Source organism: Passer domesticus, chromosome 29 (genome assembly GCF_036417665.1).
Source record: "Passer domesticus isolate bPasDom1 chromosome 29, bPasDom1.hap1, whole genome shotgun sequence".
Taxonomy (NCBI): Eukaryota; Metazoa; Chordata; class Aves; order Passeriformes; family Passeridae; genus Passer; species Passer domesticus.
This window is the reverse complement of record NC_087502.1, coordinates 3,505,298-3,522,288: the sequence shown is the minus strand read 5'-3', so window position 1 is coordinate 3,522,288 and position 16,991 is coordinate 3,505,298. Positions and strand designations below refer to the sequence as shown.

At 55.8% G+C, this 16,991-nt stretch overlaps 1 protein-coding gene and 1 pseudogene across 1 annotated transcript in view; one reads left to right on the top strand and one right to left on the bottom strand.

Annotated features, from left to right (window-relative positions):
• The window catches only part of LOC135287293 (zinc finger protein 239-like), a 1,424-nt gene extending 414 nt beyond the window's left edge, over positions 1-1,010 (top strand). Inside the window, exon 2 of the mRNA XM_064400643.1 lies at positions 245-1,010. Within this exon, the coding sequence (XP_064256713.1) occupies positions 245-1,010 (766 nt within the window). The remainder of the gene's footprint in view (positions 1-244) is intronic.
• A 987-nt stretch (positions 1,011-1,997) lies between these two features.
• LOC135287292 (cytochrome P450 4F3-like) lies at positions 1,998-4,382 on the bottom strand (annotated as a pseudogene).
• Positions 4,383-16,991: the final 12,609 nt, after the last annotated feature.

The window sequence follows — 16,991 nt, the reverse complement described above, 5'->3', positions numbered from 1 at the left end:
GTCCATTCCCAAACCTCCTCTGGATGGAGGAGAAGGCTGCGAGGAAGTGGAAGATGCCCCAGGACACTGAGGCAGGTGAGGTGGAAGTCAGTGCCCCTTTCCCCCGCCCTTCTGCTCCATCCCCCATCCCAGCATAGCCCCTGGCTGCCAATGCCGTTCTGCTGGGGATGGACTGGGAGGATCTCCTTCTCCTTCCCTCTGGCACGGAGGCAAATCCCTTCCTCTCCTTGTCATTCTCCCGCAGACAAGGAGCTGAGGATGGAGAGCAGGGAGGACAAATCCCCACGGCAGAACCTCGTGGACAAGGCCTTTTTAGTGGCTCCACAGCACAGGAATCCAGTGGGGAGGAAAAGCCCCGGAGATCCCGCAGGAGGAGGGGCTCCAAACCCAGCCCAGGATGCTCCGAGAAGGAAAGACCCAGCCTGTGCCAGGAAGGCAGCCAGAGATCTGGCCAGAGCTCTGAGGTGGTGGTCAATGAGCAGCTTGACGATGGCAAGAAGCCCCACCGGTGCTTGGAGTGTGGGAAGAGTTTTCCCGCGAGCTCCCACCTGATAATCCACCAGAGGATCCACACCGGGGAAAGGCCCTACGAGTGTGGGGAATGTGGGAAGGGCTTCAGAGACACCTCGGACCTGATCCGCCACCAGAGGATTCACACTGGGGAACACCCCTACGAGTGTGGGGAATGTGGGCAGAGATTCAGCATCAGCTCCTACCTGATCGTCCACCAGAGGACCCACACTGATGAATGGCCCTATACATGTGGAGAATGTGGGAAAGGCTTCAGGAAGAGCGGCCACCTGAATCGCCACCAGATGACCCACACTGGGATACGACCCTACGTGTGTGGGGAATGTGGGAAGGGCTTCTGTGACAGCTCTGGCCTGATCATCCATCAGACCATGCACACGGGGGAATGCCCCTACATGTGCTCTGAATGTGGGAAGAGCTTCAGCCGGAGCTCCAAACTGATTGTCCACCAGGGGAACCACACTGGGGAGAAGCCCTAACAGAGTCCCAAGTGTGGGAAGCGCTTCTCCCAGAACTCTACTGTGAACCAGCACCAAGGGAGGCAGCAGTAAGGGAAGCCCTACAAGTGCCCCGTGTGCAGGAAGAGCTTTGAGCGCTGCTCCAACTCCATCCCCCACTGGAGGACCCCCATTGGATGGTCCATGATGACCCTCGTTGGGCAGAGACTTGGTGATCCATGGTCCTGGTGATCCCTGTTAGAAAGACACCTGGATGGGGGTCTGCACATCTTCCTGGCTTCCCTTGGACACTTGGACACAGCCAGAGAAAAATGCATTGGGATGCAAACCGACATCAGAATTTCGTAGGGGACAGTACAGTTTTTTACTTTTGACCCCAAAAATATCTCACCTTTTGCATCCAATCATTTCTTCAGGTGGCATCAAGGATGGTATTGGAGGTCTTTTCCAACCTAAATCATTCCATGATTCTAATTCTCCCTGGGCCAGAGACATCTTTCATAGCCAAATGGTGATGGACTGGGACACAAAACCAGGATTTGGAGACAATGGCGTAGAAATTCCTCTAGAAAAGGTCCATTCTACCCACCCAGGCACATGGATACTCAGCCAGCATGGACACATAAATCCTGTTATTTTGCCCTTGATTTTCTTTCACTTTTCTTCATCCCTTCACCCAACACTGGGGTAGAAATAAGACATTTAACTAAGACACGGATGGTGACATTGGGGAACATGGTGGGGATGGGGCTGGGGACATGGACAAGGACATGGGTGCGGACATGGCTGTGGATGGCGATATTGGGCATGGGGGGGGTGTCACAGGTATAGATGGTGACATGGGGCTATATGGGCATGGATGAGGACATGGGGGATGTGGCCATGGGTGGTGACAAGTGGCCTAGAGGACAAGTCCATGGGTTGACATGTCCATGCCATGAGATGTCCCATGACCAAGGACAGCACATCCCCACCACCACCACGATACTGTCCCCTTCATGCTCCCATTTATTCCCTGCTCCTCCCCTGGCTGTGACACCTCCCTTGCAGGATGTCCCCATGTCCTGGTGACCCGTGTCCCTCAGCCACTCCCAGTGGCTCCAGCAGCAGCCAGAGCCCATCCTCAGCACGCAGGATCAGCTCGGGCTTGCGGCGTGGGGGTGGCCTCGCCGTGTCCCTCCGCAGCACAAACCGGGACAGTGTCAGTGCCACTGCCACCTTCATCTCAGCCATGGCAAAGCTCTGCCCGATGCAGTTCCTGCCACCACATCCCCACTGTCAGTGTCACCCCACTGTGAACCCAGCCAGGGATGGGGGTGGCACTTGGGGACACTCCTGTCCCCACTCCACCACATACCTGGGGCCAGCAGAGAAGGGGATGAAGGACGACGGGGACCGTCCCTTGCTGTTCTCCAGGCTGAACCTCAGAGGGTTGAACACCTGGGGTGACACCAACACAGTCACACCGAGGGGACACAGCTGTCACCATCATGGTGACAAGGACACCTCATAGGGTGGCCCTACCTCAGGCTCAGGCCAGAGGTCTGGGTTGTGGTGGGTCCCGTAGATGCTCATCAGGCAGATGACTCCTGGTGGGATGGGAATGGCCACTTTAGGGACAGCAGATGAGGGTGGCTGGTGACACTGGGGACACCCTGGCCGTGCCATATCCTTGGGGATGACACGGCCATCACGCAGGGGGATGTCCTCAGTGCAGCACTGGGACACAGCAGTGACAGGAGGGTGCAGCCGCAGGCTGTCCTTGATGCACGTGGTGGTGAAGGGCAGCTGGGACAGGTCCTCCCTGGGGACAAAGTTGGGGCGGCACTGTGTCCCCGAGCCACGTGACTGGGGGTGGCCCTGGGGACATCTCACCATTCAATGTCCGCAGTGTCCCGGCCAGCGAGGAGCTCCTAGACCTCCTGGCGGCATCGCTCCTGGTGCTCAGGGTGGCCAGCCAGGTTGTAGAAGAGCCATGCCAGGCCACTAGCCGTGGTGTCATGGCCTGTGGGGACATTGGGTGAGTGAGGGGACACTGGAGTGGCTCCTCCCCAGTGGTGCCTGGGAGCTCGTGCTCACCCTCAAACATGATGGTGTCAGCCTCAGCTGCAATGTCCTCGTCCGACAGGGTGTGGCCTTTCTCGTCCTGTGGGGACGAGATGAGCCATGGGCCACTTGGGGCCACCGGTCCACAGTCAAATCCCATCCATGGCCACCACTCTTCCCCCATGGCCACCACCCTACAGGCACCACCATGCCACTGGCCATCAGCTCTATGGTCAATGCTGCCCATGGCCATCACTGTTCCCCTGTGGCCACCAGTCTATGTCCCAGCTCCCCATGGCCACCAGCATCCTCCTGGCCTCCATGGCCAACCCTTCCATGGCACCACCATCCCCTTGACCACCATCCCCCCATGGCCACCACCCTATGGTCACCATCATCTCCCCATGGCCACAGCCACCCTCTTGAGCACTTCCATTTCTCCATGGCCACTATCATCCCCCATCCCCTCATGGCCACCAAAGGACGAGGGTTGGGGGACGACCAGAGGCTGGACATGGTGACACCTTTGGGTGGCCTTGGGGAACCTCAAGGAAAGGTTGGTGGCCACTGTGGGGTAGCATTTGGCCTGGCCATGGTGACACCTCTGGGACCTGTGGACTTGGGTTGGTGGCCACTGCCTGGGCACTGCCAGGTCTCTGTGCCAGGTGCAGTGACAGCCATGGGTGGCCCTGGGGACCCGTCTGATGTCCCATGTCCTCCCTGAGGCACTGAGGAGTGGCCAGAGTGGGGTGGAAGAAGCGCAGGACAGGCAGCCAGGGAAGTCTCCCCCAGAGGCAGCCATGACGGTACTGGGCCACCAAGGTGTCCACCTGCTGTAGGGCTTCCTCCGTGCTCTGGCCCTGGGGACAACAGGACATGTGTGTCACTGGGGGCACAGATAGGCTTGGGGACATGTGTATCCTCAGGATACTGCCAGCCTTGGGGACATGTGTGTCTGTCCCCACTGTCCCCTCGCAGGTGCTAACATCCTCTCCCTACTGTTCCCTTGCTAGTGCCACCACCCCAACCTCATCATCCCCCCAAGTGTCACCATCCCATTGTTTTAGTCCCCTCAGAGGTGCCACCACCCAACTGTTCATTTGCATGTGCCTCCACCCCTGTCCCCGCTGTCCCCGCAGGGGCCACCCACTGTCCCTTCACCATGCCACTGTGTCCCAGCAACCAATTGTGCCAGGGCAGGATGGGGAACTTGTTCAGCTGGTGACAAGTGGCCCGGAATCGGGTGACAGCCACCAGCGCATCCCAGAGCCACCGCAGCAGCAGGGCCACCACAAAGGTGCCCAGGGCCACCGCGCCCAGGGAACCTAGTGCCATGGCCACCGCCATGGAACCGCTCCTGGGGACAGGCTGGGGACAGGGCAAGGGGCGGGCATGGGCGGTGTCACCGCGGGATCACGTGGCGCCGCGCTGGGTGTCACCGGATCCGCCTTTTGTCGTAATGCACGTTCTGGTGGCAGCGTCCTCTGACACGTCCTGATGGCATCTTGTGCTGACATGTCCTGGTCCTGCGTCCCCACATGTGTATCCTGGTGGCATCGTGTTCCCCCCCGCCGCTTGTAATGTCCCCGTCTCCCTGTGTGTGTCCCTGTCCCCCCTTCCCTCTGTGTATCACCATCCCCCACCTGTGTGTCCCTATCCCTCTGCACCTGTCCCTGTCCACTTTCCCCGTTGTCGTGTGTTCCTGTCCCGTCCTAGTGTCCCCGTCCCCATCTCCTGCGTGTGACCCTGTTCCTTTCCGTGTGTCCCTGTCCCTCTCTGTATGTCCCCTGCCTCCCGCCCCTGGCGGGACCAAAGTTCCCGAGGTCCTGGGGCCGTATCCTGTGGGATATTCACGTGTCCCACAGCATGTCCCCGTGTCCCATAGGATGTTCCCATGGCTGTTTCTTGCACTGAGCTTCTCCCCTGTGCCAGCACAGAGAGGGACACCCCATGACACCCCACAGCACCCCACGACACTTTGACCTCTGGTTTTGTCTTTTCTCCTTGGTTTGGTGGGCACCTCTGGCACAATCCTCTAGTACAAGTGGAGGTGGTTCATTAACTGATCTCAGAGTGCAGAAACAACACTGAGGGGATTTCAGTATTGATCAAAAGAAATGCACCTTTTATTGACTGCCCACAGCAAATGCCATAGAAGGGTTAAAAAAGAGATAAAATATAAAGACAGAGAGAGAGAGAGACAGAGATAGAGAGAGACAAAGAGAGGGTATAGCTACCAAACTTAGAGATTAAATCCTCGTGGTCCAGGTCGATGGAAATTCACCTTGTGACATCAGGGAGAATCTCAAAGTCCTGGTTAACTCAGGTATTGTATTTGTGTTTCCCCCAGACAAGGAAGGAATGATGAATCTGACTCCATGTTCTCAGAAGGCTAATTGATTATTTTATGATACTATATTACATTAAAAGAATGGTATATTAAACTATACTAAAGCATATAGAAAGGATACTTACAGAAGGCTAAAACGATAATCATGGAACTTGTAACTCCCACCAGAGTCTGACACAGCTTGGCCCTGATTTGCCAATAAGTCAAAACAATTCAGAGCAAAAACCCATGAAACAATCACCTGTTGGTAAACAATCTCCAACCACATTCCACATGAGCAAAACAGAGGAGAAGCAAATTAGATAATCATTGCTTTCATTCTTCTCTGAGGCTTCTCAGCTTCCCTGGAGAAAAATCCTGGGCAAAGGGATTTTTCAGAAAATGTGAATGTGACACTCAGGGGTCTATTATAGTCCTTTGCCAAGGGGGGGAACAGGTAATTCTCTTGAAATTGCTGAGGGGGAACAGGTACAATGAAGAGTAAGTCTGTTGAAACCATCGAGGGGGAACGGGTCATGTTCTCAGCAGTGAGTGAGAGTCATTGTTTTCTTGACCCAACGACCACACCTGGCACATCTCCCTTCAGTTTGGTCAGCTCCCCGTGTTAGAATCATAGGGGTCTCAGTCCTTGGGAGGGAGGGCTGCAATCTCTTTCTGTCATGGTGGTAGAGAAGCAGATGAAGGGTTTTCCATGGGGAATCACCAACGTTACCCCTGAAAGTTCATTTGGCCAAGAGGTGGGGAAATTCATGGGCTATTGCCAAGAAGCAGGTGCAAGCATATAGGGAGAGTTGCTCCTTTGCCAGCCCCCTGCTAGAAGCAGTCACTGTAAACACAGCTGTGCACAATCACTTGGGCAGCATCCACCTCAGCCAGGCCAGAACTCCAGTCAGGGTCCTCGGGGTCCCAGTCTCTGTCCTTGCAACAGTCGTGAGGAAAATGAGGGAAAGTTCAGACCATCTCTTACAAGGTCCCACGGCCCCAAAGGGGCCTCTGGATTATCCAAGACCCCAGAGTGTCACAGGGCTCCTGTGATCCCATCAGTCCCTGCAGTGTCACCATGTTCCCATGAGTCCCTCTAGTGTCACAAAGTCCCCATGAATCCCTGCAGTGTCACAATGTTCCCAGGAGGCCCTGCAGTGTCACAGAGGAGCAGCACTGGAGTGGGCACAGCACCAGGGGAGGTTTGGCAGCATTCCACTCTCTGTGACACCACAGCAGTGGAAGCCACAATGTTCCCCTCTCTCTGACACTACAGGTGTGGCAGTACCATCTCCCCCTCTTTGTGAGACCACAGCAGTGGCAATTCCAACATTCCCTTCTTTGACACCACAAGGGTGGCAGCTCCAAAATTCCACTCTTTATGACCCCACATCAATGGATGCCCCAGTGTTCCCTTCTCTGTCACACCAGAGCAGTAGCAGTGCCAGCATTCCACTCTCTGTGACACCACAGTGGTGGCAATCCTGACCTTCCCCTCTCTGTGACACCACAGCAGTTACAGCCCCAGCGTTCCCCTCTCTGTGACAACACAGCTGTGGCACCCCTAGTTCCCCTGCCTGTGACACCAGAGGTGGCACCCCCAGTGCTCCCCTCTGTCTGACACCAACACAGTGGCAAACCAAACATTTTCCTCTCTATGAGAAGATAGTAGTGGCAGCCCCAAGGTTCCAATCTCTCTGACACTGCAGCAGTGGCAGTCCCAGTGTTCCACTGTGTGACACCACAGCAATCACAACCCCAACTTTCCCCTTTTTGTGACACTGCAGCTGTGGAAGCCCCAAGTCCCTGTCTCTGTGGAACTGCCGCAGTGGCAGCCCCAGTGTCTCTCCCTCTCTGACAAAACAGTGGTGGCAGCCCCAAAGTTCCCCTCTCTGTGACACTGCAGGGGTGGCCATCCAAAGTTCTACTCTCTATGACAGCACAACAAGTGGCAGTTCCAACATTCCCCTCTCTGTGACACCTCAACATCTGCAGCCCCAGTGTTCCCCTGTGAGTGACATGACAGCAGTGGCAATACCAATGTCCCCTTGTCTATGACACCAAAGAGGTTGTAACCCCAACGTTCCCCTCTCTGTGACACTACAGTAGTGGAACCCTCAGCGTTTTCCTCTCTATGACAGCATTGCATTGGCAGCCCCAACACCCCCCTCTGTATGACACTGCAGGGGTGGCAGCCCCAAATGTTCCCCTCTTTGTGACAGCACAGCAGTGGCAACCCCAGTGTTCCCTTCTATGACACCACAGCAGCAGCCACCCCAACTTTCTCCTCTCTGTGACACCACAGGGGTGGCAGTCCTATTGTCCTGGTCTCTGTGACACCACAGTGGTTTGTGCCCAAACGTTCCCCTCTCTGTGACACTGCAGCTGTGGCAGCAGCACTGGAACAGAAGCAGCAGCCATGAAACAGCAGGGGAGCAGGGGAGGAGCAGAGATGGAGCTCTGGAACAGTGGGAGATGAGCAGTGCTGGAGCAGTGCTGGACAAGCAGAGGAACTGTGCTGGAACATCCTGAGAGCAGCACTGGAGCAGCTTTTGAGCAGCAGTGGAGTACCCATGGAAAAGGTGGAACAGTGGTGGAACAGGAACCACAGACATGAACAGTGGTGGCACACTGGTGGCACATTGGTTACACATAGGTGGCACATTGCTGGCACGTTGCTGGCACATTGGCTACAAATATGTGGCACAATGGTGGTGCACTGGTGGCACACTTGGTGGCACATTGGTGGCACATTGGTGGCACATTGGTGTCACATAGGTGGCACACTGGTGGCACATTGGAGGCACACTGGTGGCACAGGCCCCACGACCGTGGAGCAGCACAGGAGATGCCGACGCTGCGGGACACAGAGCGGCTCTGAGCGCTTTGTCCTGCAGGGACTGGCTCTGCACACCAGAGCGATCCCAGCAGGCTGACCCAGAGCGGGGACAGAAGCAGGAATTGCTGCTGGGCTCTGGAAGGCACAGATGGAGAATATTGAATGGTGACCTGGAGGTTTGATCCTGCTCATTGTGGCCGCTTTTGGGGTGCCAGGACCGTTCCAGTCGATCTGAAGTCATGAACTCAGGATATACTCAGGACAAAAGCAATCAAACTGCCTTCTTTACTGCAGGGAAGCATAGCTTGGGAGAAGTTTCATGATTTCTGATTTAGGAAGCAAACTGGGTGAATTATTGACCTGTGGTATGTTCTAGTCCTGGAACAATTCCCAAAGTGCTGGGATTTGGCGTTAAAAAGGAGCAATGTGCCTCATCACCAGGATATTGCACACATGGAGTAAACAGCTATTTGTGGTCATTACGATCCAGAAAACAAATGGATATCTTTCCCTGATTTCACTCTTCCTTCCTCTCTCTCTGGGATGAGGCATCCAAAACTCCCTGCACGTCTGCTTTCCAGAATCTGCTCCTCTGGAGTTGGGATGGGACAAATGAGCAGTGGGAAGAGGGAGGAAAATGGACCATTCAAACTGCAAACTCTGTTCTTTTAGTTTCTGCATTTCCTGTGTTTAGAAACTGTCATGTGTTCAACTCTCAGACCAACTCCCACATTTCTCTCTTTTGCCCTGGCAGAAAACCTTCCTTTGGCCCTATTTAGCATCTGACCCTCGGAAACACCTCAGTGCAGATGCTTTTTGGTTGGTTTTGCTAACAGATGATGAGAAAATCAGCGCAAGGGGAGAGATGAGGGAGAGGGCAGAAACAGTTCCTTTCTTTTCTCTTCCAGGTGCAAAGTCTCCTGTGCGGGTTGTGCTGCAGCCAGAGACTTCCCAGGCCAAGGGCTGAGGGAAGCAATTCAGCTGAGGCAGCTGAGACATCTCCTCCCTGCTTTGCAGCCCTGGGGCTGGCAGGGGACACAGCTGCCCCCCGTGCACCCCACACAGCCCCTGGAATGGGGGATTCTTCCTGCCTCTGCCAGATGCTCCTTCTCCATCCCTGGCCTGGCTGCTCCTGCTCTGAGCTCCCTGCCATGGTCATTGCTGGGGCTGGGGAGCAGGAGGGAGGAGCTCAGCACCAACCTGGGAGGTGCCAGCGGGGTCAGAGATGTGTGGAGGTGACAGTGACACTATGATGGGATGTGCAGATGGGCACAGGGACAAGAGAACACCTCTGGGGGAAACCTCTTCAAAATTTGGGGGATTTTTGTTTGCAAAATACATATAGACATGGATACACAGACACACAGTGTGACTTTGCTGAAAGGGTTTATTGATTATTGATTATTGAGGAGAAATGGCCCAGGGCTCACAGGTGATCAGAGGGTTCCTCCAGGGATGATCATCTCCTCATGCCACCAGAGGGGATCGGGACACCGGTGTCCCCACAGCTTCCAATCCTAAAAGACAAACCCCAGAACGTGACTCTGGAGTACACTGGGCCATGGATGGACTTTGTCCCCACCCCTGTCCCTGCAGGCATGGCTCACCTAGGCATCCAGAGAGGCAGCCAGGCGCTTCACACGCAGATCCAGCAGCTTTCCAGGCAGAGGGGGCTGGGGACAAAGGCAGCGTTAGAGACCCACTGGGGGCACAGGGCTGGACTGGGAGGCAGGGGAGAGCAGGGGGGCCTTGGGGAAGGGGCTGCAGGAGCAATGGGGTGCAGGAGCTGCTGTGCTCCTGCCCAGAAGCACTGGGCACCTGGCCAAGAGGCACAGCTGGGGCAGGGGCTGCGTCCTGGCTCATCCAGGGGGTCCTGGGGTGACAGGGACGGGAATGCAGCAGGGGCCCTGGGCAAAGGCTTCCCTGGCGAGGAGCCGTGGAGCAGGGCATTGTCTGTGCTGTCAGTAGGGGTGCACTGGGCTGTGCTGGGACAGACTGGGATGGGCTGGGCTGTGGTGGCCATGCAAGGGGAGGGTCTGACACTCACCTCCCGGAGATCATCTTGGGTTCCTTCCAGGAGTGCCTGGAAAGGAGAACAAAGGCTTGGTCTGGACGGGAACTTGTGGGGCTGGGGTGGGACACGGGTGCAGGGAGCAGGGCCCAGGCAGAGGGATGGGAATTCAGGGCCTCCAGGGAAATCTGCTGGAGGTGGGGGGAGACCCAAAGATACTGATCTGGGGTCAACTGAGGGCCCATGAGACAGGGCTGGGGGCGTGGAAGGAGCAGGGTGTGAGGTACAGGGGAAGAGAAAGGAATTGCAGTGCAGGGGCATGGGAGTGCAAGAGAGGAGCTTGGTGGGGACAGAAGAATGAGGATGGGTAGGGACAAAAGCAACAGGAGTGAGAGATGGTGTGGGAGTGGGGAGTGAGTCGGGGAATTGTACAGGGGGACCCTCCTGCATTGGAGAGGAAGAAATGCAAAGGACTGAGGGGAAACATGGAAGGAAAGGCCTCAGGAATGGTCAGGGGCACAGAGAGAGATACAAAAGGGTGGGTTGGGAGGGTAGAAAGGGCAGGATGTGGGGACAGCGTTTGGCTGGTGCCCCACCTTGGCCTGTGCCGGGGGGCACAGCAGGATGCAGAAGAGCAGGGCCACGCTGAGCACAGCCACCTTCATCTTCCTCTTGCTCTGGGCAGCAATGCCTGAGGCTGCAGCAGGTGAGGAGCACCTTTATCCCTGCTGGGACTCCTCCCTGCACCCTCCCTGCCAGCCCCCAGGCCAAAGCCCGGCCTGGCACAGCCCCCAGCCCTGGCCACAAGCCCAGCCCTGGCACAGAGTCCACCCCACCTGTGGCAAGGATCCAGCCCCCTTGCCCGGCATCCATCCAGCTTCCTGCATGGGGCAGCTGCCCCTGAAAGGGCCCAGGCACCTGGGGGGCCAAGGGGGGCAGGCAGGGAGCCAAAGGCATCTGGGGACCCTGTGGGGACAACCCCCAGTCCAACACAATCCATCCTCCAACACCCCCAGTGCCAGATCCCCCATCTCCTGCTGCCCCTCTCCTCCCAGAGCGTTCCCTGTGGGACAGCCCAGAGCTGAGCCCGGCCCCAAACCCAACATGTGGGAGAACAAGGGGAACAAGGGACATGTGATCAGGTGGGTGATTGGCATCTCCAGTCACTGCAGACACTGGGAGCACTGGGCAATGCTGATCACCTGCAGACAAGGCTGAGGGTTGGGAATGGCTCAGGCATGGCAATTCCCACATCCACACAATCTGATATCCCATTCCCTGCAGATGCCAATCCCATCCAGTCTCCATGCCCAGAGCACTGTCCAGAGGGGAATGTGCCCTGCCCTGACCCTCATCCTGTCACACCTGCAGCCACTGAGCCCTCCCAGAGCACCTGGGGCATGGCCCTGGCTCTGGGCCCAGGCCAGCACTGGCCCTGAGCAGGATGTGCCCATCCCAGGGACATGGGGAAGGGGGCACCTGTCCCCAGGCAGCCACTCGCAGCTAATTGGGGTAACAGAGGTGCCCTGTGAGGAGCAGGGGTGTTGGTCCCTTATCAGCATCTCTGACAAGCCCTGTTTACCCAGGCCCTGAGGCAGCAGGAGGACATTCAGATATCTTGGGCTTTCTGGGACTGCCTGGTGCAGGGGGGTCTGTGCATGGGGGAACTGAGAGCAGATGGATCCCTGGTGGGGACAACCCCCACTCCAACACAATCCATCCTCCAACAGCCCCAAGAACCATGTACCCCCATCTCCTGCTGCCCCTTCCCTCCCAGAGCTTTCCCTGTGGGACACCCAGAGCTGAGCCCATCCCAAAATCTGTTGGGCCCCAGCAGAACTGCCCCTGTTCCTGCTCTGGCACTTTGAGGAAACAGTGGTGGGCACTGACCCCTCTTCCAGGGGCATCAGGACCCCAGACTCAGGGAAAGCAGGAATGTGGCAGGACTTTGAGTCAAGGGCAGGCAGGTGATTGGGATCTGCAGCCCCTGGAGACACTGGGAGCACTGGGCAGTGTTGATCACCTGTTGATCACCTTGCAGACAAGGCTGAGCCTTGGGCAATGCCTCAGGTGTGCTTGTTCCCTCAGCCAGACCACTCCATTTCCCTTTCCCTGCTGGCCCCAAAGCAGTCCCATCTCCAGCCCCAGAGCAGAGTGCAGAGGGCAATGTCCCCTGCCCTGCCCCTCAGCCTGTCCCACCCACGGCCACCGTGCCCACCCAGAGCACCCGTGTCCCGCTCTGCACAGCTGCCACACGCAGGGTGCCAGGGACCCCATCCCCAGCGAGGCTCAAACTCCAGCCCTGGCCCTGGCTGCCATGGGCTGCAGCTCCCCAGGGCCCTTGGCCCCACACAGGGTCTCTGCAATGACCTGGCCCTGAACTAAGGCCAGTGCTGGCCCTGAGCAGGATGTGCCCATCCCAGGGACATGGGGAAGGGGGCACCTGTCCCCAGGCAGCCACTCGCAGCTAATTGGGGTAACAGAGGTGCCCTGTGAGGAGCAGGGGTGTTGGTCCCTTATCAGCATCTCTGACAAGCCCTGTTTACCCAGGCCCTGAGGCACCAGGAAGATATTCAGATATCTTGGGCTTCCAGGAAGGAAAATCCATGCTGAAGTGATTCCCGAGAGCTGTCCTTGGCAGTGACTCCTGTCTGACATTCCAGGCCATTAGTGAAGGGTTGTGCACCTCTCTTTCCCCAGGGACAATGTGGATCCATCCCAGATGTGTTGTGGCCCAGCTATGAAAACATTTCAGGCCACTGCCTTAACTGTTTGCTCTGGAACTTGCCCAAGGAGCTGCAGGGTCCAGGAAGATTTTCTTGTGGAGTGCCCCAGGACTCAGAGACCAGAGTGTCCCCATGGAGGATCCTTGACCAGAGGCACAAGTGCTGTGACATCACTGCTGTGCTGACATGCTCTTGGAATGGGATTGAGGAAGTGTCCACAGGGTTCTAATTGCAGAATAATGGCCAAGGAGAGATCCAGACCTCCTTGGAGATCAGCACCAGTCAGGGGGTGGCAGTGGACAGCCACTGACCACGTGCTAACAGCCCAGGCAGAGGGAGCTGGACATGGCCAGAGGCTCCCAGTGTGGGCAGATTGGCCCTGCAGCTCCAGGGACCCCATGGGAATGTCCCTGCCCCCCTCGGGGCTGTGGATGAACTGTGCAGAAAGTGTCCCTCCATCTCTCAGCAGCATTTCAGAAATGAGGTTATTTCCCCTCTATTTTATGCACTGTGATCCCCACGGCAGGAGAAGTGATGAAGAGGACTCCATGGATATCAGAAGGGTAATTAATTACTACATTATAGTATATTATACTATATTATACCATATTACATTACAACTAAACTGAATCTGCCAAGCACTCAACTCTGCTCTCAACTGCCGACAGTCCCGACACACACACACACATACTTGGCCCTGATAGGCCAGGGAAACAAAACACCATCACCTGGGGAAAACAATCTGCATATTGCATTCAACTTCTGCACAAACACAGGCACAGCAAATGAGATAAGAATTGTGTTTCCTTTTTCTGGGGTTCAGAGAATGTGAATCTCAGAAATATTCTTGGGAAGTTGTGCCTTGCTTTTCTCTGTGAAGAGACATGACTGGTGCTTTGCATCAACCTTTTACAGTGGGGTTCTCAGCACAGGAAAGACTCAGACTTTGTAAACACTTCCAGAGGAGGCTGAGATGCTCCAAATGCTTGGAGCACCTCTGTGACAGAGACAGGCTGTGGGAGTTGGGGCAGTTCAGCCTAGATCAGAAAAGGCCATGGGAAGACCCCACAGTGACCTTGCAGGACTTCAAGGAACCTCACAGGAAACGTGGGGAGAAATGTTTTAGTAGGATCTGTCTCAGCTGGAGAAGAGGAAATGGCTTTAAAGCAGAAGAGGATAAGTTCCGACTGGAGATAAGGAAGAAATCTTTGATGCTGTGGTTGGTGAAACACTGGCACAGGTTTCCTGGTGCATGCCCCATCCTTGGAAATATTCCTGGTTGGATGGGCTCTGAGCAACATGATGGAGGAAAAGATGTCTCTGCTCCCACCCCACAGGAGGCCCTGTGGTGTCAGCTACAGGAGTGGTCGGTGTCTCTTGTAGGATTCAATTCCCCCCGGGGAGCGGAGGGAACACACAGCAGCACAGATGGCAGGAACGTCCTCCCATGGAGATGGGAATATTCTGGATCAACAGGCTCAGGCTGCCCAGTTTTGTGTCTCTGTAGATGGACACAAGTGTCAGAAGAGACTGAGAACCAGGAGGCCCTGCAGTGTCTCTGAGTCCCCTTGGTTCCAGGAGGCCCCACAGAATCCCAGGCTGTAGTAGTAAGTTCCTTTGTTATGAAACAGTTGTGTTATAAGTGAAAGTAGTGTGTTTTGGTTGTTCACCATGCATACTGGTTTGCGCCGGAGATGTACCTTCCCATCCCCCTGTCCATCTACTTCAAGACCTACCTCTTATTCCAGACCCTTCCCTGCCACTCAGGGAAACCCTGCCCTCCTCCCTTGTCCATTACAGAAACCCCACCTTTAGCTCTAGAATCTTCTGTGTCCATCTTGTATCCCTCGAATACCTATTGGTATGCTCAGTCTGCTCTCCTGCCCTGTTGTTCCCCGTTGGTTGTCATAATGTGGACGCCCCCCTGTGCTCTTCCCCAGGTTTCCTGCCATTGGTCCTGGTTTGTATCCTCCCCATATTCACTCCCCCTGTTGTAACCCTGGATTTGCTGTCAGTTGTCCAAGGACCCTGTCAGATATTAAAGCCTCTTGGGAACCTACACAAGCGATCCCTCTCTTTCTTTCGCTCTGGATTTCTCGGCTCGGGACATCAGTAGCTGCACAGAGCAGCCTGCTGCTTCTGGGAGACAAGCAGCCCTGCTTGTACCAGCAGCCAAACGGGCCCAAAGGGCAGATAGGGAGTGGCCACTCTTGGCACGGGCCAGGAGACAGGGCTAGCCACAGACATCTCTGAGCAGCCACCGTGTCACCAGGGCCCCTTTGGCTCCATGAGGCCCCACAGAATCCCAGGGCCCCTTTGGTCTCATGATGTCCCACAGTGTCACAAGGACCCCTGGACACCACAAGGCTCTGTGGTATCCCAATGGATCCTTGATGATTCCAACTGGCCTGGCTATGTCACGAGGGCCCCTGGATTCCCTGAGACCCCAGAGTGTCACAGTGTCCCCTTGTTTCCACAAGCCACAGGGTCACAATGGCCCCTGAGCATCTTTAGGCACCAGAGTGTCACAGCATCCCTTCAGTTCCATGAACTCCACAGTGTCACAATGTCCCCTTGGTTCCATTCAGTCCTGCAGTGACATAGTGTCCCCTTGGTTCCATTCAGTCCTGCAGTGTCACAATGATTCTGGGAACCATGAGGCCATGAGGGATCACAGTGGATGGTTTCATGAAGCCCCACAGGTTGGCAGTCTCCTCTTGATTCCATGAGGACCCATGGCCCCAAAGGGGCCTCTGGATTCTACAAGGGCCTGGAGTGTCACAGGGCCCCTGTGATACCTTGTGTATCTGCATTGTCACCATGTCCCCATCAGTCTTTGCAGTGTCACCATGTTGCCAGGAGGCCCTGCAGTGTCACCGTATCTCCATGAGTCCCTGAGGTGTCGCAGTGTCCGCAGGAAACACCGCAGTGTCACCATGTCTCCATGAATCCCTGCAGTTTCACAGTGTCCCCAGGAGGCCCTACAGTGTCTCAATGTCCCCAGGACGCCCGGCAGTGTCACAGAGGAGCAGCACTGGAATGGGCACAGCATCAGGGAAGGTTTGGCAGTGTTCCCCTCTCTGTGAGACCACATCTGTGGCAATTCCAACATTTCCCTCTCTGTGACACCTCAATATCTGCAGCCCCAGTGTTCCCCTGTCAATGACATGACAGCAGTGGCAATACCAATGTCCCGTTGTCTATGACACCAAAGCGGTTGCAACCCCTGCATTCCCCTCAGTGTGACACCACAGCACTGGAACCCCCAGCGTTCTCCTCTCTATGACAGCATTGCAGTGGCAGTCCCAACATTCCCCTCTCTATGACACCGCAGATGAGGCAGCCCCAAATGTTCCCGTTTGTGACACCACAGTGGTAGCAGCCCCAGTGTTCCCTTCTATGACACCACAGCAGCAGCTGCCCCAGCCTTCCTCTCTCTGTGACACCACAGCTGTGGCAGTTCCCTTGTCCTGGTCTCTGTGACACCACAGTGGGTGATGCCTGAACATTCCCCTCTCTGTGACACTGCAGCTGTGGCAGCAGCACTGAAACAGAAGCAGCAGCCGTGGAACAACAGGGGAGCAGGGGAGGAGCAGACACAGAGCTCTGGAACAGTGGGAGATGAGCAGTGGTGGAGAAGCGCTGGAGCAGTGATGGAGCAGTGGTGGAACTGTGGTGGATGAGCAGAGGAACTGTGCTCAGAGTTCAGAGGAAGATCCCCAGAGCAGCACTGGAGCAGCTTTTGAGCAGCAGTGGAGTAACCATGGAAAAGGTGGAACAGTGGTGGAACAGGAGCCATAGCCGTGAACTGTTGCCACATTTCATTTCATAGAGAAAAACAAGGCACAGTTCTTCCCAAGGATTTCTGAAATTAATATTCTCTGAAGCTCAGAGAAAGGGAAAACACAATTCTTATCTCATTTGCTGTGCATGTGTTGTGCCAAAGTAGAATGCAATATGGAGATTGTTTACCCCAAAGTGAGGATGTTTTGTTTCCTGGACCTATTAGGGCCAAGAGAGTGTGTGTGTCGGACTGTCGGCTGACAGT